At 39.5% G+C, this 21,420-nt stretch overlaps 1 protein-coding gene and 1 pseudogene across 1 annotated transcript; one reads left to right on the top strand and one right to left on the bottom strand.

The window, feature by feature from the left end:
• Positions 1-487: 487 nt before the first annotated feature.
• LOC148695858 (uncharacterized) lies at positions 488-1,384 on the top strand (annotated as a pseudogene).
• A 7,113-nt stretch (positions 1,385-8,497) lies between these two features.
• LOC148695857 (uncharacterized) lies at positions 8,498-10,174 on the bottom strand. Its single transcript, XM_088697104.1, has 2 exons — positions 9,769-10,174; positions 8,498-9,317 (listed from the first exon to the last, which is right to left on the bottom strand). Exons 1-2 carry the CDS (start codon positions 9,946-9,948, stop codon positions 8,838-8,840), a joined length of 660 nt encoding a protein of 219 aa, XP_088553230.1. The 5' UTR covers positions 9,949-10,174; the 3' UTR covers positions 8,498-8,837.
• Between the last annotated feature and the right edge of the window lie 11,246 nt (positions 10,175-21,420).

Here is a 21,420-nt window from a genome sequence, read left to right as displayed (position 1 = left end):
GATTACCAACACCGTCAGAACACAGGTGCGAGGCACTTCACAGGATGCACTGCTGTACTCAAAGCCATACACCAAAAGGATTGATGGCTTACGGATGTCAACGGGGTGCCAACCACTAAAGTTTATGTAGTTTGATGGAAAGGGAAACCCAAAGCAACACGTCGCCCATTTCGTCGAAACTTGCAACAACGCGGGGACTGAATGAGACTACCTCACAAAGCAATTTGTCCGTTCTCTAAATAGGATTGTGTTCAACTGGTACATGGACCTAGAGTCTGAGTCCATCAACAGCTGGGAGCAGTTGGAACGGGAATTCCTCAACCACTTCTACAACGCCCGCCGCAATGTAAGCATGTTGAAGCTCACAAATACAAAGCAGTGGAAGGATGAGCTAGTCATTGACTACATCAACCGATGGCGCACTCTAAATCTCAACTGCAAAGACATATTCTTGGAGACCTCATCGATCGATATGTGTGTTCAAGGCATGCAGTGGGGCCTACATTACATCCTTCAGGGCATCAAACCATGGACATTTGAAGAGTTAGCCACCCGCGCCCATAACATGGACTTAAGCATCGCTCATTATGGGAAAAAAGAACCGATTGTTGACTATAAGAATGACAAAGTTTTTAGGCCAAAGGTGGAGAAGGCTGCGTGGAAACCCACCAAGGAAGCAATGACGGTCAACATAGCTCCCGCCAAAATCTCTACACAAGGCAAGGCAATTGAAACCGAAGCTTTTCGTGATCAAGAGATGCGTAGACGCACTTTGAATGAGCTTAAGGAGAAGACTTATCCATTCCTCAACTCTGATGTGGTTGCCATGTTGAAAAACTTGCTTGATAAAAAGGTTATTATCCTGCCTGAGTGCAAACGGGCGGAAGAGATGAATCGTACTGACAGTCCAAGGTTAAATTCCACCTCTTTATCAGTCATTCAACGGAAAAGTGTTAAAGATCTCATCATGAAGCTAGCTCATAAATGAATCATCGAGCTAGATCTTGATGATGTGGTGAAGTCAAACTATACCGCCGTCACTTCTAGCTCTTTCTACTCAAAATCTTCACCTCAACCACTAAGGGCATACTCCAAAACCATGTCAGTCAAGTCAAGTGAAGTTGAAGGATGGACTCATGTCACTCCAAAGAAACTGCACAAGAAGCATACGTCTCATCCAAAAGTTCACCAATCGGAAAAGGGGCAAAGCAGCTCTCGTCAACCTCCAAAGCTACATGAAAGTGTCGAGGATGATGAAATTGCGACACGAAGATTGCCCGTTACCATCACGATGCGCGATTTCTTCCCCAAAGACTTCTTCAATCACTTGGTCAAGACTCCTTGCTATGAAGATTGCAACGAATGCCTCTCTAAGATCGTTTAACAAATTCACAAAGCTCCTTGTCCACACGAGCATAAAAGGCGACAATAAATACTCCTGGCCCGCAAGAGCATAAACTGCGTACAACACAAAAAAATAAAAAAAAAGTACCAAAAAAAAAAATGTATTTGAACTACGTTATGACTTGATCTCTTCTTTTGAAGGGTATGTAGGCAGCTCGAACATTCAATTTCGAGTTCCGTCACATTAATAAAATAAAATAAAAATAAAGGTTTTATTCATGAAAGTCAATTTCATTACAAAAGTAAAAAAATAAAAAAATAAAAAAAAATAATAATAATAATAAATGAAATCAGCCCCCACTCTTCATTCATCCACTTCTCTCTCTCAACCCGACATGCCATCTCTCCAAAACCAATGAGCCCAACTACAAATCCATGCCCAAGCTTTAGCTTGTCTTCTTCTCCTAGCCATTCTCGCCCCACAACGCACAAATCTAAGCCTCAACGTTCTAGTCACCAAAGAGTTCCCGCGAGCCCATGAAGTTCTTCTCCTGCTCTTGGAACGTCTCATCCCTCGAAGTCACTCCAGGTCTTTCACTTTTTCCTCCTCTCTGTCTCGAAATAATAGCCCCGTGCACTATGCCATCATTTGTCAGATTTCCCATCCCCGTTTGGCCAGCTCTAGACCCAACTCAACCTCTAGTCCTGGTTAACTCATAAGAAACCGGCGCCCAACTTGTCCTCATGTATCCACCACCAATCTACTCACTTGGTCCGAGACTCTACTCGTCTTCATCATCAATCAGTGCTTCGAACCCTCTCTTCCTCACCAACCTCAGCGCCAATGCTGCAGGTCCCTCTTCACCATAGCTGTCTCCCTGTGACTCAGGTTTTCTCTCTCCTTCCACCTAACACTAGCATCTTCGCCTTCACCGCACCAAAGGAAGGGATGGATAGCTCAGCCGAAGCGGGCCCAACATTAGAAGTCTCAAGCTTCAGCCCGTTCACGTGTCACCCTCATGGTCAAATGGATGAACAAACTGCTGCTTCACCTTCGTTTTTAGCTCTCCGTCGTCAGTTTCAGAGTTGGGCTTGATGCTCGAATCAACCACGCTTCTCCAGGACGTTAAGCTCCAGCACCAAGACTCATCCCTTACAGCATGCAACGCTCAGTCTTCCTTCACAGCAGCGAGCAAAGGGCAGCCATCGTCACAACAGCTGCAAGCAATCACGAGCAGGGCTCTTCATCACCACTTGGCTCTACCTCTCATTCTGACCAGCAAGGATACTCTGCTCCAGCTCAACCCTCTACAAGCTTCTCCTCTCCCGCTGCAGGTGGCCGCATTTCATCCCATGCAGCGTGCAAATAATGGTGTAGTGACTGTGCAAATAATGGTCTCCAGAGAAGCAAATGAAAAATGGTCCGCATGCGAAGAGTGCAGTACAGCAAGGAAGCCCACTGAGGAACCCAGTCGTGCTATGCATGCTACTATTAGCAAGTCAAAAGGGAAAAAGAAAAGGGGCAGTGGCGACAGAATAATTGAAAAGTAGAAAGTAGAGGAAGTACAAGGCATCAGGCACCAAAAAAAAAAAAAGGGAAGTAACACATCTTAGTGAGGTATATGCTTTATTTGTACTTAGTACAATGCACTGAATAAAATTACAACTTCCATTCATTACAACTACAACCTCTATTCATTTCATCTACAACCTCCACTCATTTCACCTACAACCTCCACTCATTTCACCTACATCATCCACTTACTTCACCAAAAAGAAAAAAAGGGGGATGATGGTGATTCATTCTCAAAGTCTATAAATAGGCTTCTCCATCAAGGGATCAAAGGACCAATTGACATCACACCAAAACCTTGAAGCTTTGAAACTCTAAAGCTCTAAAGCAAATCTCGAAGGATCAAGAAAACCCTCTTCGTTCTTCATCAAATCCTCCTTCAAGATCAAGCACTGCGAGCCCTTGAAGAACTTCCACCAATTCAAAATCAAGATCAAGCCTCACGAGCCCTTGAAGAACTTCCACCAATTCAAGATCAAGCCTTAACAGCCCTTGAAGAAAGTGTTCATCGTTCATCATCCGTTCATCCTAAGATCAAGCCCCAACGGCCTTTTGGATCAACAACATCAAAAAATCCACACTCTATTCTTCAAGATCAAGCCTAAAAGCCCTTGAAGATCTGTTCAACCCCGTTCTTCAAGATCAAGCCCAAAAGCCCCTTGAAGATCTGTTAATCCTCAAAGGCATTTGAAGAAACTTCCATCAACTTTCAAGATCAAGCCCCGAAGGCCCTTGAAGAAACTTCCCTCAATCTTCAAGATCAAGCCCTGAAGGCTCTTGACAGCCCTTGGATCAACAAAACATCCACAAATCTACATCTTACGGAGATCGAATCAGAGGATTAAACTATAAAGAGATTGTAACCTCAAAATCATTAATACAAAATATTATTTTGTATATATGTTCTTGTCTCGTTTCATCGCAGGAAAATTCATGTTTACACTCAAGGCCTATTTCAATCCATAAATAGACTTGTTAAGTTTACAGACCAAATTATCTCTCCCTTCTTAAATGAAACCCTCTGGTTGCTTCATGTAGATCTCTTCTTCAAGATTTCCATTCAAGAATGCAGTCTTAACATCCATTTGATGCAAAAGTAGATCGAAGTGAGCCACTAGTGCCATGATCACTCTAAAAGAGTCTTTTGTAGAAACTGGAGAGAATGTTTCATTATAATCAACTCATTCTTGTTGAGTATAATAATTAACTCATTCTTGCTGAGTATAACCCTTTACTACAAGTATAGCTTTGTATATTTCGATATCACCCTTTGAGTCTCTCTTGGTCTTGTAAACCCACTTGCAGCCTATTGGTTTACACCCTTGTGGAAGCTCAACCAACTTTCATACTTTGTTGTTATTCATGGAATCCAATTCTGATTGCATAGCTTTTTGCCAATGTGCATTATTGAGACTCTCAATTGCTGTCTTGAAGTTTAATGGATCTTCTTCTTGACTATTAAACTCAACTTCTTACAGATACACAAGGAAATCATCTGATATTGCAAGTTTTCTTACACGGGTGGATCTTTTGGTTTCCATTTGCACAGTCTCAATGTGTTCATCTCGAATGGTTGGTGTGTTATCTAATTGCATAGGTTCTTCTGCAATTATTCTTGTTGAGTAGCTTGTGTTGGTTCTACAACTTATTCATTTTGTACTGGAATTGGTACAACAACTTCATCTGTCATATCATCACCTAGGTTTTCTTCTTGCATTGTTGTGATTTCTTCATTTCAGTCAAGATTCTTCTCTCATTAATCATCATTAACTTCTTCAATGAACTTGGCTCTCCCAGTTTCAATGAATCTTGAAGTCTGATTAGGGAAATAGAACCTATAACCCTTAGTTCTTTCTGGATACCCTACAAAAAAACATGTGATTGTTCTCCATTGGATTGTATACTTTTGCTTCCACGGTGCATCCCTAAATTCTCAAGTGATTTAGCATTGGTTTTCTGTTAGTCCATAACTCGAAGGGTGTCTTGGGAACAGACTTACTAAGGACCCTATTTAGCAAATTGTTTGCAATTTTGATTGCTTCTCCCCAAATAAAAGTAGGTAGCTTTGAATTACTCATCATAATTCTTACCATTTCAATCAAAGTTCTATTTCTTCTTTCACTAACTCCATTTTTCTTAGAGGGGTTACTAGTATTAGTGTATTGAGCAACAATTCCATGCTCTTGCAAAAATAATGAAAAAAGGACCAGGTTGTCTACCAGATTCACTAAACTTTCCATAGTACTCTCCACCCCTATCAGACCTTACCACCTTGATTTTGTAGTCTAATTGGTTATCTACTTCTACTCTATAAATTTTGAAAGCAGCAAAGGCACTAGACTTCTTAGTCAACAAGTATACATACCCAAACCTAGAAAAGTCATTTGTTAATATGATGAAATACCTATAGCCATCATGTGTTTGTGTAGGGAAAGGTCCATAAATGTCTGTGTGGATTAGTTCTACCAGCTTTGTACTTCTAGTCGAACATTTCTTCTTCTTGTTTATCAATTTTCCCTTAACGCAGTTAGTGCAAATTTCGAAATCACCATAGTTTAGTGATGGCAAGATTTGTTCTCTAGTTAATCTTTGCATTCTCTCTTTAGAAATATGCCCTAATCTCTTATGCTATAACTTGGATGAGGCATCGTTTGTTAGTGTTCATTTGTGTCCTATTGTGTGAACCACACTCATTGGTATATTGCAGTTAAGCTTGAACATGTCAGTAATTAACACTCCATCACCAATTAGCTTGGAACTTCGAAATGTTGAAAAACCAATCTCATTAATATCAAACTTAAACTTTGATTTAACAAGTCTACTAGCTGAGACTAAATTCTTTCTCATGGAAGGCATATAAGCAACATCAACCAAATCTAGCAAAAAACAAAAAAATAATTCAAGCCTAACTACTCCAATGAACTCCATTGCAACTTTAGCTCCATTGCCCACGAACACTGACACCTCATCCTTGTTTGGCACCCTCTTACTAATGTACCCCTGCAATGAGTTTGTTACGTGAATTGTAACACCAGTATCAAGTCACCAGGTATCATAAGATATCTCAACCAAATTTGATTCAAAACAAACTGAAATTTTATGCACCATACCTTTGTTTTTCTTACTTTCTTTGTTTTCCTTCCAACATTTATACCTAGTGCACTCCTTTTTCTGATGTCCCACCTTTTTGCATATGAAACATTTTATTCCAACACCCTTATGAACTTTTAGATGGTTATTACCCTTATTGACCCTTCCTGCAGCCCTTTTATTGTTTTTCCGTGGAGGATTGTCTTTCTCATTGGGAGGATTTGCAGGGTTGACATTCTGCACTGCATTGACTTGTTTCTTCCCTTTATCTTGTCGAATATTTTTCTCTTTATGCACACAGATGACAATCAGCTTGTTCAGGTCCCATTTTTCTTTCTGAGCTATATAAGTACTCTTCAACTGAGAATACTCAGGAGGTAAGGAATTCAGGGCAAGATGAACTAGGAAATGATCATCTATCTTAATCTTAAGTGCATTAAGTTTTGCAGCTGCAGCAACCATTGAGAAAATGTGCTCTTTCACATCACCACCAAGGTACTTAGTGGTTATAAGGGTGTTCATTAGTGTTCCAGTTTTAGCCTTCTCGGATTCCTTGAACTTTGCTTCTATGGAGTCAAGGTATGCCTTAGCATTGTCTGACTCAATGATTGCCCCTCAAACAAGATTAGACATTGGTCTTTTGATTACTAGCAACGTCATTCTATTAACCTTAACCCACCTTTCATATTCATTCCTTTTTTCTGCAGTTGCATCATCAGCAGGCTTGGCTGGTTCATTCTCTCTTAGAGCTAAATCGAAATCCATGAGCCCTAGTGTTATTTCAATATCTTGCCTCCATTTCTTATAGTCGGTTCCATTGAGTGTTTGAATTGAATTTAGGGAGCTAATTACTAAAAGATTTTCAAACAAAATAAGTATTCAAGACTCTATATTCTGTATAATTGAAACAACTCAACCTTTGTTTGGTTTTTCAAGTTTAATTAGTATCGGTGCAAAACATATAAGTTGCATAAGTAATAGTACAACATGAAAACCATCCACCTTTGTTTGGCTATTAACTTTCACAGCATATGCATCTTGTATGTTTTCACTGAGCTATCAGTAACTGAACCAATGTCGATTAGTCACACCTTTATTTGGGGATATAACCTCATTGTTATGGCTACTGATACGAGCTGATCAATTAAACCTTGAATTGTTTAGTAGTTCTTGAATGATTGAAACGAATTTGTTTTTGTTTCATTCATTCAATTATATCTCAAAAACATTGATCATGTTATAACTTTAAGCATGCTATGAACCTTAGAACTTTCAATCATTAAACATGCTTAACAATCAAGACTTTTTAAGCAAACAATTTCTGAGTTTTAATAGGCCAAAATTAGTTCTTACATCAGTTATGCATGGTAGACAGTTTTAGGATTTCTGTGAGTGCAATCATAATATAAGAAGCAATCATCGCACTTGTTTGCAGTCTTATATATAGATGTTAGTTTTATATTCAGTCGAGATTTGCATACATGTGCATGGATATTATCTCTCAAACTTAGTACATATACGTATGCATGCAAGCATTAAATATAGTAGCGGAAAAGAAACCATAATCAAAACTTGAAGAAACATCAGTTCATTCAAGAGCCCTTACTCTCCAATTATAACCGGATTATATACCCTACTTGGAGTCCAAGTTATAGCTTATAACTAAACTCTAATCGCACTTACATTCCACAACAATACTTATTAACTATATTGACGTATTAGCTGTTGGATTAGAGTCTAACATCTAACATAAAACTCCCATTGGAAATGCTCTTACAAGTTCTCGCAGGGGAATCAACGAATACCTCTTTCCTTTGTCAGGAACAGTGTACAGAAGAAAAAAATGATGATTCGTGGAGCTGAAGGGAGCAATCAAATTGGGCCTGCTAGCTGTGGATGAGGATTCATGTGCGAGAAATTTGAACGGGCTTTTATGATATTTGGGTTAAAAGTTAAATCTGATCCAATGACTCCCTCGTAGTGAATAATTTGATCTTAGTAGCTCATATTTATTCTGCTTCTTCTATGATATCATTCTTCAAAACCCTCCATCTGAAAGTTTTTATTCATGCTAGTCTTCTTAGTTTTTGGCCATTGACATATGATGAGGACCTTTGTTTGTTTCTTATGCACAGTTGGATCGCTAAAAACTGAGTTTTCTTCACAATCGCACCTTGTTCTAAAATTCTTCCTAGTTATATGTGGTGAGTTTGATATCAGCATTTGGGTTTATGGGTTATTTTAGGGTTTTGGTGGTTTTAGGTTCTTTAGACTTAGGATAGTGATTAAGTCTAACTTTAATGAGTGTGATTAAGTTGATTCTCGTTGTGTGTATTGTTAAAATTCGTAGTCATCACACATGACCATGATTTTTAGATTGTGCATTTTTTATATGTTTTTGTTTTTTTCTATTCTTGTTCCAAAGAGCTGTTGAATTTGTATCCATTTTCAAATTAAAAGTGCCCACAAGAATACAAGATATACACAAAATTTGTAGTTTTCAAGTCCTTCCAACTATCAAATTTTGATTTAAATTTACAAGGGTAGAACTAGTTGAAAATATCATACAAGACATTTGATGACTACCTACTCTTACAAGTGGACAGCACATGCTTACATGTACATGAAAAAGAGAAAGAGATCCGATCTCGTAACATTTCACATTAATGATCATTTGGTCTAGTGACACTCAGTCGTTACTTAATTTCATGTCATGAATTCAACTCTCACAAACTTTAGTGTTACTTAAATTTAATCAAAAAATAAATCTCTAAAGTTTTCTCGACAAACTACGAGAATGAGTGACATAAAAATTAAAAAGAATTAAGAATCATCCCCTACCAAAGAAGACATCAAGAGGGTTCTTTGAGAAGGTTAATAGACTACCACTTTTTCCTGCTTCCTTGAAACTCAAAAATGGAATCATCTTTCTTGAGCTGGTGTATAATAATTGCCAGGTACTGTAAGCAGCAATTACAGAAGAAATGCTCACAGAAAACATTGCTAGTTTCACTGCAATACCATAAACCTTTTGCCACTTCCATGAGACGAGCAACTTTCTTATGCAGTTAGTGAGAAACCTTCTGCTGTGAAAACCACCTGCTGGTTCATTCTTTTTAATCAGTCTCCCTCTAAAATCCCAATTAAAAGGGACATTATTTTCACTGCCAAAACATGCATTCAGTTCTGTCACCACATCAAGTTCCTTTCTTCCTTTATATTCTATCACCTTTGCTACTAGATTTAGCCTGCTTTCTTCCAAACTGTTGAATGCTGCCTGCCTATCCATCTGCTGCCAAGAACTCATTCTCTGCGTATGTATATTCCCACAAGTGTTAAAACCTACATAAAAGATCATGCAAGTCTAAAAATTGGTCAAGGTGCAATATTGCACATTCCGATTTAGTATATATTTCTTGATGCAGAGTGATATATATACTGGAAAATCGAATGGAATACCCTGAGCTACGTTGGAGTTCACCAGGAACTGAGAAAACCACAAAGTTTATTGATTAAACGCGGCTTACTATTAGATACAAATTGGACAACTTTGCAGACTTGGGCTTAATCTAGTTGGCTTTAATTAGCAATGTGTTTCTACTTCTACCTCGGCACAAATGTTCAATTTCCGCTCCTCGTAGTTTAAACAACCTAATTAGTGTAGATTATCCTAGTGTTTGTCACAAAAATGAATTTACAAATTGGACAACCCCCATAAAGGAGAAGGATGAACAAATAATGGTGAGGGGGCAAGTAATTACCTGTAAAAACATGAATTTGTTCTCAACTTTCTTCACTTGATCTTTAATTGCAATCAGTCTGTTCCTCTCCTCAAATGGGGCCTCTGCAATGTCACAGTAACACCCATTTTCTGAACAGAAACTACACAACCTGCTATTTGCCCCAGTTTCTTTGCTGCTGAGCCTACCATGAAATCCCATGCTAAAAAAACTGCAGCTCTTTCTTTCTTAAAACTCCTCAAACAGATACATTTCCATCAATCAAATACCCGCTACAATTTATGATTTTCAATGGCCTTTTTTCTTTAATATTATTCCTTACTTGCCATGTTAAATTTTATCAGGTTTTCTTTTGCTTTTGCCTGTGGTTTGGTTGGAATATGATGAAGTAGGGCTCCTCTTCTTTTCTAGTTTTGTTTATTCTTTTCTTCAAAGGGAAGATTTGGTGGCTTTAGCTGTTCATGCCCCCCACACCCTCACTATCATCACGTTCTTCTTCTTTTGAAAAATAAAATATAAAGTTTCACATCAAGTTGAGTCATGCATGTGATCCATGTATATTGCATATCATCATAGCTTACTTATGCATAAAACCATGCTTAATTATGACGTGCACAACTTGTATATTAGATTTTATTTCAGAAAAATAAACAAATGCAATTGATTACGAACTTTTAATTAAAAATGAAATTCGAGGAACACTAATACATCAACAAGGAGCATAAAGCTATGGTTTATTATTAGTTCACCTTACGATTAAATTTTCATTAAAATTTGTTAAAATTTCAGAGAGTGTCATTGGGAAAACTACTAATCATCATCCATACTTTCTCCAAGTTAACTACACGTGTATTTCAAGAGGTGTGGAGTTTTATTACAAAATGTCTCGATGCAATTAGTAGTTGGACGATTCAATATAAGCTATATGTAGTTCAATCCCTGATGCGGGATATGCTTTAACAAAATTTATAATGAAGTTTTCTATGTAGTGCATTTCTTAATCCCTCTTATCACATTTTTGTGATTCATTCCTTACTAACTTGGTCTCAATCTAGTGGAACTCAACATTTACTCACCCAAACATGACTTTAGGAAAATGATAAACACACACATTTTTTTTCTCTTACACACTCGTGTTTAATAATGTTTCGTTATTTTTGTTTAATTAATTCAATTCAATGGTCAATAATAAAGAAAATGTGTGAACCTAAAGTAAGTGTCTGAAAATCAGGTCACTTTCCCTTATTCTTTGAAATCTTTCTAGCATTAGGCCCCATGTGATTTAACTAACATCATGTTGACATGCTTAACATAAAGACAAATTTGGGGGCGGCCCAAGTGCTTTACAAAAGCGGGATATGGACCCAAAACTTTGAATAGACACCACCATCCTTCAATGAGAGCAGCATGAAACACATCGGGACTTCCTCAAACAGGTTCTGCACATATGCACCATATAAACAGAGAAAAGTTGTTTAGGCTAATATTTAGACTTTGGACTTAAAGGAAAGAAAGCTCAAAAGAACTAAAGAAAGGAAACTTGCCCGAGGCCCAGCACCAAGCCCATCCATCCATCTCAAAGACAATATGACAGCCCCTCATTAATGCAAAGGTTAGGTGCTTACAAGGGAAGTGACAACCGATGGAAATCAATCTACTCGTAGCCCAAAAGCACCTTCTAAATGGCAGAACATGTAAAAAAGGTGATGACTCACTGAAGTGTTTTCAAGCAAAGCTTGCAACAATGAAGATCATTGCCAATGAAAGGGAAAACAAGGCCCAGAGACAAGGATACTCAACCAATCAAACAAACAAACATGCAAACTCTGCTCTCAAGCCAGATTTGCATCTAAAAGCTGTAATCAGCCCACATCTCAATCCTTTTCAGGATCATTCCCTACAAAAGCCATCTTTTGTCTAGTTTAAAGCTCTGCTATCACCCCTAGTGGCGTAGTATCAATTCTCTCGTGTAAACTTGTTAACCATCCATCCATTCCAAACACACAACCCTTTGTAATCACAAAAAGAAGAGACTGCAAGACGTTCAACCTTGCCCGACAAGGTGAAATCTTGCCCAACTCTCTTTGTTTCGTCTTTCCATTAGTAGATCTAGTATTATGATGTATTCTACAATATATATTTAAGTTATTTCCAGTCTTTTAGTGATCAGAAGCTCCATTGGTCCTTAGACCTGGTTCACTTAGTGGTTTTACTATCATAAAAGATGAATGGGAATTAGACTAATGGCTTAAGCCAGATCTGGACTTTCACCCTTTAAAGCATACAAGATAATAAACTAAAAGTCCTTGGTCTCAAGGCACAGAAAAGAACTTAATGTAGACTTAACCCATCTACGACAATCCTTTGATAACAAGAAGTCAGAATAACTTGGGGCGCAAGAAATCGACTTAAACACACTTGTTCTACATCTGCCATACTGAGATGACAGTGGCACACCTAAGCACTTAACTAGTTTTGATTGTGAGCCTCAAGCCCTACACCTAAGGCCCTACAAAGGCACTTTTTAGAACTAACTTCGTTCTCATCTTGCAATCTCTCAACAAGAAGGAGCACGACAATCAACCCAAGTGCCAACTCCTTGGGGAGCTGTGTGCTCGAGCCATGGACCTTTCCTAGTGAAATTCCTAACCGAACATAGTTTTAGCATGCCTAGTGAGACTACATTAGTCTTGTATGCCAAGAAAAAAAAGGAAGGAAAAAACATTCAGGTGGAACACGGAGTACAGGCTACCCCAAGCTCTACCAAAATCAAGCATGGCAGACCGCCCAGAGAACATTCCCTCCTTACAAGGACCAACTATCTTGAGAAGCCCAACCTTATCTGAGAAGTCAGAGGGAATAATAACCAATGAATACTTGCAAGCCACCATGGTGCAAGTATTAAGAAGTATAGAGAAACTCTCCCTAGAAACCAGGGGAGAAGTCAGCAGACTTTGTTCCTTAATGAGGAGTTTGCATAAAATACTAGATCTGGAGTATTCTACTACAAAAAATGGTTATGTGAAAGGAGCGAGCCCTGAGGAAAAACCAGTTATTCCATTATTTCCTTTGCTTGAGGAGAAGAATGGTAAAAATAAAAAGAAGGAAGGATCCAGAGCTAGTGTACCAGTGTTGGAGGAAATACTAGAAGCAGAGTTGCTCAACCCTTTACTATTTCCATTTAATGGTAGGGGGCAAAGAGGGCCAGAAAGAACGAAGTATAGGATGCCCCAGTTGATCAAGGAATCCAATAAGAAAGGTAGGCATACCAAGGCAGACAAGCCTCTTTCTTATAGGCCCCACTATTGGCCAGTAAGGGAGAGGATGCCAAGTAGAGGAAGCCCGAGCCAAGAAAAGAGACTTTGTCGGGCAATGATCGTAGCCCGAAATAGGAACATCCTCATACTCTTCCTGATAATATAGCTCACCAAAAGCTCAAGGATGAGTTACCCGAATTAAGGATGATGGTGGCCCGGAATGCTCAGCCACAAGCTCACCCACTGTTTAGGATCACTTATCAGAAACCTTATCCTGAGCACGTTGACGAGCAAAACCTTTTTCCAATCAACTTCAAGATGCCCACATTCCCAACATTCAGCGGAGAAGATGGCAATATGTCTTCCAGATATCACATGTTCAAGTTCTCTAATCAATGTATAACATTTGAAGATAATCCTAACTACAAGTTAAGATTGTTTGGGAACTTCTTGGTAGGCTTAGCATCTCAATGGTATTCTTTGTTACCCCCTAATTCCATTGCCAACTGGGGGTAAATGGAGATGGCCTTCCATGAGCAGTTTTACAGGGTCAAGCCTGAAATGTTTATCAATGACCTTGTAGAGGTGAAGTAGTATGAGCACAAGTCTACAAAAGACTTCATGATGAAATTTAGGAGAACGAGGATGAGGTGCCAGTCCCTATAAGTCATGCACAGCTTATATCTATAACTCAGAAGGCGTTGAGATTGCCTTTAAGGAAAAAGTTTAATGACTTGCAGTTCAATGAGCTGCAGGAGTTAGTAATTACAACCACCAAGTATGAGAAGCTGTTATTAGAGAAGCAACAAGTAATGCACTCACCTAAGGTGCCTCCTTCTACAAAAGCAAAGCTGTCATTCACCAAGTAGGGTTTGAAGGAAAGCCAGAAGAGAATAATGGCCAAGAAGGAGAGAGAATGAACGTGTACGCAGCGGAGATGACTACCCCTTTTATACCAGTGACTGTAAAGAGGTTAGTATAGCCAGTTAAGGACCAGAAAGTGGTCACGAATGATGAAGGATTTGTCCCCATGAAACCCAACCAAGTACCAAAGTTATTGCTTTGACTTAACTAAGGTCGTGAAGATCTACAAGGAGCTGGTTCGGGCAAGAGTGACTGTGCCCGACAATACCAAAAAGTTGCCCAAGCTCGAAAAGCTAAAAAGAAAGAAATATTGCAAGTTGCATTACACTTTCAATCACTCTATAACCAACTTGTCCAGTTCAGGAAATGGATACAAGACCTTATAGTAAAGGGAAAGTTGTTGCTAGAGAAACCGTAGGCTAACATGATGATTGACACTGATCCCTTCCCTGAAGTCCCAATAAACATGATCAACCTGAAGTGGGTAGAGAATGGGAAAGGAAAAGCTACCTGGGAGGTAAAGGTAGAAAGAAGGCAAGCTGATAGGCCAACTAAAGGGGCTATCAAGTTGCCCGAGAAGCCTAAAGCAGCCATAATAAAAGGAATGGTGTTATGTAGTAAATGCCAATGTGAGTGTGAGTTAGAAGTCCCAGCAGCATGAGCCGTTATTGATCAGGAATTGATCAAAAAAAGAGAACAAAAAAAAAAACGAAGCCAGCAAAAATATCATGCGGGCAGCAAAAAGAGAAACCTCAAGGAATGTTTTCCAACGGGTGGGAGAAGATTCTCAACCAAAGTGTTTGTTAGAAGTGTTCAGAAATTATGAAGCTTCTGAAGAAGTAGAGGACAAAGAAGCCAAGGTGCTAAGATGGATGGATTTGAAGCCACCCCAACCAAGCTATAATGGTGGATATGTCAGAGTAAAGAGGAAAACCATAAATCCAGCTACAAAGAAGAATCCTGCTCAAGGTGCCAAGATAGATGGATGTAAAGCCACCCCAACCAAGCTATAATGGTGGAGATGTCAGAGTAAAGGGGAGAACCATGAATCCAGTTACAAAGAAGAATCATGCCCGACTCAGGTGGAAATGGTATGTGGTCGGAAAGGATGGGAAACCCATTAAGGAAACGGAAGCCTCCATGATTAGGAGAGTCCAGAGGCAACATAAAGCCCACATAAACTCATTGAAAGTCCCCGCTGCCTCAGAAACCTCAGAGAATGTAAAGTTCGAGAGGGTACCCTGGGGGAAGAAATCAACTTCATTGAAGAACCAAAAAGGAAGTGGAGAATGCTAATAACAAAACCAAATGGGAAGGAAAACATGTGCCGCAGAACCCCTATCCTAGGAAATACAGAATCTTGAGGAGAGCTCAAAAGGATATGATGATGATGCCAACCCCAAGATGGAGCCCAGAACCAATATGCTTTGGAACTATTTCACCTGAGAGGGGGTTGCCCGCATCATTGTTGGTCGATACTCTCTATGAGGTTCCAGAACAAATGCCAAACTTTGGCATAACCCAAGAAGAAATGGTGCCCGAACTGATGCTGCCACAAGAAGTGTAGGCTTGGTTGGATGAGTTCATGAACCATATTGAGGGCAAAAAGGACTTATCTGGACCGAGCAACTTCCACGTAAACATGACATATGTTTTATCTGCCATGTTTTGTGCTGAGCATGATCAACCTGCCATAATAGAGGGTAACTACTTAGCAACAAGACATATGATGACACATGTTAGTGTTAAAGAGGCCAGAAAATAAGAAGCAGGCAAAATGGATTTGCCCAAACCTACAAAGAGAGAGCCCGATAGGGTATACACAAATAGGATGGCCTTCAGTCGCTCGAATTTGGTCATGGACAACCATCTCAAACCCATATATGTGACTGCTTATCTGGAGGGAGTATCCTTCAAGAGGGTATTGATTGATGATGGAGCAACGGTTAATGTGCTGACATACAAGCAAAAGAAAAAAGTGTGTAGAAGTGAAGAAGATCTCATCCCCCACAGATCTTACAATTTCCAGTTTCTCAAGAGCCATCACTAAGACCAATGGGATACTGCCATTACAAGTTGATTTGGGTTCTAATCAAATTATGTTGGCCTTTTTTGTTGCAAACAGTACTTCCACTTATGGAGATTTATTGGGCAAAGATTGGATTCATTAAAGTCTCTCTATGCTTTACCTTACACCAACAAGTGGCTATCTATCATGAAGAGGGGGAGTTAAGACCTGGATTTTAGGAAATGGTAGAAGCCGAGTCATGACCATTCCTTCCCATTGCTAATGTGGCAGAAGTCAATTTTTATAATCCTAGCATTGGGATTCTCCAGTGTTTAAGAGCTGATGAGAACGGTAGCCCGACTAAGGTGACAGCCCAAAAGCTTTTAGAACAAGGGTTGTTCCTTACAAGGGAAGAATTGGACCAACCCCATATTTTCCTAACTCCCCAACACCAGTGATGTCAGAACAAAGAAACAAGGACCAGGTAGTTGCAATTAGGTCCTTAATCAAAAGAATGTTGGTGTGTGGAAGAGAGAGAAAGCAAGAAATGGAGAGTTAGGTCGAAGAGCATCAAGAGGAAGCCTCAAACAGTCAGAACGAAGATGAGCTTTTTAGAAAGGAGTTGGAAGCGGTTGTACGAATGGCTAAATGTGTATATGACCTGGACAGACCAAAAGACTTGCCCGAGAATCCAAAGTTAGTTGAATTCTTATGCGCAAAACCTGACAAGCCATCACCAGAAGTACAAGACCCTTTGGAGACCATCGATTTGGGAACTAAGGAAGATCCAAGGTTTATCCAGATCAGTGGCGTATTAGAAAAGGATGATTGGGCAAAGGTAGTCAACCTTTTACATGAGTTCAAAGATTGTTTTGCTTGGCATTATACTGAAATGCCAGGTTTAGATTCAACCTTAGTAGGACACATAATGCCTATTAAGGAGGGGTATAAACTTGTTAAGCAATCACCACGGAGGATGTCAAAGGAGATCGAGGAAAAAGTCAAGGAATAGATTGAAAGGCTGGTAAAGGCTAGATTTATTAGACCTGCCAAGTATGTCAAGTGGTTGGCCAATATTGTACCTGTATTAAAAGCTATAACTAAGGTGGTCCAATGTTGTGTTGACCATAGAAACATTAATGGAGCCACGCCTAAAGATGAGTATCCAATGCCCATGGCTGACTTATCCATAGATACAGTTGCCAAACACAAAGTCTTATCTTTAATGAATGGGAATGTCGGTTATAATCAGATAAAATTAGCTAAATAAGATATACACAAAACAACTTTTAGGTGCCCAGGTCATGTTGGAGCATATGAATACTTGGTAATGTCATTCGGGCTCAAAAATGATAGTGCAACCTATCAAAGAGTGATGAACACCATTTTTCATGACTTAATTGGCCACAACATGGAAGTATACATTAATGACATTGTGGTGAAGTCTAAAACTGACGAGCAGCACTTGGTAGACCTCAAACAAGCCTTAACAAGAATGATGATCCATAAGCTAAAAATGAATCCAAAGAAATGTGCTTTTGGAGTAAGGTTGGGCAACTTCTTGGGATTCTTTGTTCATCAAAGGGGTGTAGAAGTTGACAAGAACAAAGCTTGGGCAATCATGGAATCACCTCCTCCCACCAATAAAGTACAATTACATAGGTTACTAGGAAAGATCAACTTCTTACGAAGATTCATCGCTAACTTGGCAGGCAAGATTCAGCCGCTAACTCGGCAGGCAAGATTCAGCCGCTAACTCCTTTGCTAAAGTTGAAAGATAAAGAAAATTTTGATTGGGGCCCACCACATCAAAAAGCTTTCGACAACATAAAGGCTTACTTGGCTTCCCCACCAGTGCTCTTGCCACCTCAGAAAAGGAAGCCTTTAAAGCTTTATATTTCTGCCTCTGAGAAATCAATGGGAAGCTTGTTGGTTTAGAACAATAAAGGCGGGAAAGAACAAGCAATTTCTATGTCAATAAAATCCTTACTGAAGTAGAGACAAGATATACACTCGTAGAAAGATTGTGCCTGGCTCTATACTTCATGGCATGCAAGTTAAGGCATTATATGTTACCTTCCCACATCCACATTATTGCCAAGACTGACATAATCAAATATATGTTTTCAAAACCAATGTTAACGGGGAAGATTGGAAAGTGGATTTTAGCGCTTTCAGAGTTCAGTTTTCAATATGTGCCTCAAAGAGCAATCAAGGGGCAAGCAATTGCAGACTTCTTGGCTAAGCACCAAGATTCACAAGATGAGATTATCAATGTTTCGGGGACTCTGGAGGTAGCCAGTATATGGATCCTATCGAGCAAAGCTTTCTCAAGCAAAGAAGAATGGATCCAGCAAGAGATAAAAAGAATAGCTAGTCTTTTGATCACTCCTTGGAAACTATATTCTGATGGTTCTTGCACGCAAACGGCTATGGGAGCCGGGATTGTTATCATTGATCCCAAGGGTGCTCACCATTAGTATTCATTCCTCCTAGACTATCAAGAGACTACCAACAATCGGGCAGAGTACGAGGCACTGATAATTGGCCTGGAGATCTTGATAGAGTTGGGGATAACTGAAGTTGAAGTATTTGGTGATTCAGAGTTGATGATCAATCAACTAAATGGAGAGTACAAATGCAGACACATCACCATGGCAGGTTACTATTTGGCATCTACAAAACTATTAAGCTATTGGGGCACTGAGATATCGGTCAACTATATCCCCAGAGGATCGAATCCAATTGCCAATGAGATGGCACAATTGGCTTCTGTAGCGCAGATCCAAGAAAGAAGGAACGAATGAGATATAGAGGTCCAAAAAAGAAATCTCTCTTCTATATTTGAAAAGGGATTCAGCCTAGATATGATGTCTAAATAAATGAAGGTTGAAGATCAGAAGGCACCTATTCTTCAATATTTAAAAGATCCTTCATTCCCCATAAGTAAGAAGAATAAACAACAAGCAACTAAGTACGTTTTATAGGAGGAAAATCTAGTAAGAAAAACTACAGATGGACTAATGTTGAAGTGCTTAGGCCAAGAGGAATCAATTAGGGTAATGGTCGAAGTACACGAAAGGATTTGTGGAGCACATCAGGCGGGAACCAAGATAAGGTGGCTACTTAGGATGTATGGTTATTTCTAGCCCGAGATGGAGAAAGATTGCAAAGTTTATGCTAGAAGGTGTAAAGAATGCCAAAGAGATGGACCTCTCCAACATGTACCCTCAGTACCCTTAAACCCTGTGGTCAAACCTTGGCCCTTCAGAGGATAGGCGATAGACTTCATCAGGCAAATTCATCCAGCTTCTAGCAAAGGGCATACATTAATAATTGTGGCAACGGACTACTTCACCAAATGGGTGGAAGCTTCAGCAGTGATGACCATAGCCTCAACTTCGGTCAAGAAATTCATTGAAACCAAGATCTTACATAGATATGGGGTGCCCGAGACAATTGTTACAGACCGCGAACCGTCTTTTATTTCAAAAGAGGTAAGAGAATTTGTAAGTAAGTTCGAGATTAAGATGATCCAATCTAGTCCTTACTACCCACAGTCAAATGGTCAAGCTGAAGCTAGCAACAAAGTCTTGGTGAACATTATTAAGAGGATGGTGGCAGATAGTCCAGAAAAGTGGCATGAGAAGTTAAGATATACTTTATAGGCTTACAGAACTTCTAAGAGGGCAGCAACTGGAACTACTTCGTATGCCCTAACCTTTGGGCAAGATGTTGTCATCCCCATGGAAATTAATGTAAGTTCTATCACATAATCAATTCGGATTACACAGTGAATAGTACATTCAGGCTATGTGTCAAGGAGTTGAAGATCTTGATATAGCCCAAATTGAAGCTCTAGATAAAATTCAAGAGGGGAAGAAAGCTGTTGCTCGAGCATACAATAAGAAGCTGAAGTTGAAGAACTTCAGGAAATGAGAGTTAGTATGGAAGGCCATTCTGCCTTTGGGGGCTCAAGTTAGAGGTTTTGGGAAGTGAAGTCCAACTTGGGAGGGTCATTTCATTATCAACCAAGTACTTCACAAAGAGGGATATTATTTGGCAGATTTGGAAGGGAGTTTGCAGAGGCATCCAATTAATGCTAAGTTTTTAAAGAAATATCACCCAACCTTATGGGATGTTAGAGACTGTTACATTGAAGAAGGGTAGGCATTACATGAAATTTAAAAGCAGTTTTGGGCTCATCGAATTCAGATCTTAAGAAAAGAAGGCAAGCCAAAGTAAATTGAAGAAGTCATTTTTCATTTCAGTAAACGTTGAGAATTACATCAGACTTGGCTCAATGAGTTTTACATCCTTGACTAAGGAAGCTATCCTAGAATGGTGGGTCTACATTTTGCCTGACTCTTCCTAAACATTACTAATATTTCCTAAATATATTCTAGTACATCCAATTTCTGTTTACTGTCTTAAATTCTTCCAATGTTCTGGACTGGGTTGTGTTGGCCGGCAGAGTCATGATAGTTGATCCTAAAGCATACACCTATGATAATGAAGTGATCAAGAAAGCAAAAACTATGGGGAAGTTTGTGCTTGTGGATAACAACACAAGTGGGATCTACCGTTGCGATTAAGGCTGCTTGGTTACTCTTTAAAGCCATAGAAGTCGTGAAATGGAAGCTGGAAGCAGTGCGCCTTTCTGAAGATATTATAAAAGATGATTTCTCCTTATGAATATTGTTTCCAAAAGAAATTGAGACCTAAGAAGTCCATGCCGGTCCCAAGGAATGCACTTCTCTCTCTTTGAAGAAGAGTTCAGTATGAAGGCCTACTCGAGGACGAGGAAGGCCATTAAGAAGGCAGTTCATAGTAGAAATCCCCTCACCAATCTCGCAAGGAGATTAAACCAAAGCCACTATAGATACCATTAGAAATTTGGAGCCAAGGAAGAAGAGTTGAAGAACAAGAAGAATTCCCGAAGAATTTGAACTATGAGAGTTCTAATGAGTTGTGAAAAATCCAGAGGCTTGAAATGGCTAGGATATTTTTCCAAAGAGATCAAGTAAAGATTATATAGAGGAATGGTTGAGTAACAGTAGTGTTAGTGAGGAAGTACAAAGGGTTTCAGGCAAACAAACGGTTGCATTAAAATGGCGTGCGACGGTGGCGGCTGTTCAATCATTATTTACGCCTTGAGTTGTAGGCTCGACAACAATTGACGGGAGCACTGTTTAAGTTAATATTTAGACTTTTGACTTAAAGGAAAGAAAGCCCAAAAGAACTAGAGAAATGAGACATGCCCGAGGCCCAGCACCAAGCCCATCCATCCATCTCAAGGACAATATGACGGCCCCTCATTAATGCAAAGGTTAGGTGCTTACAAAGGAAGTGACAACCACTAAAATCAACCTACTATCAGTCCAAAAGCACTTTCTGAATGGCAGAACATGTAAAAAATGTGATGACTCATTGAAGTGTTTTCGGGCAAAGCTTGCAACAGCCAAGATCATTGCCTACAAAAGAGAAACTAGGGCCCAGAGACAAGGACACTCAACCAATCAAACAAACAAATATACAAACTCT

Source organism: Pyrus communis, chromosome 7 (assembly GCF_041283825.1).
Source record: "Pyrus communis isolate YQ-2024b chromosome 7, ASM4128382v1, whole genome shotgun sequence".
Classification (NCBI taxonomy): domain Eukaryota; kingdom Viridiplantae; phylum Streptophyta; class Magnoliopsida; order Rosales; family Rosaceae; genus Pyrus; species Pyrus communis.
This window is presented reverse-complemented; position numbering and strand designations above follow the sequence as displayed.

Bases quoted from the DNA above. Each gene is read 5' to 3' on its own strand.
- LOC148695857 (XM_088697104.1), bottom strand. From the start codon at position 9,948: ATGGGATTTCATGGTAGGCTCAGCAGCAAAGAAACTGGGGCAAATAGC. The intron at 9,318-9,768 runs GTAATTACTTGC...ATACATACGCAG, and splicing joins ACAAATTCATGTTTTTACAG to AGAATGAGTTCTTGGCAGCA.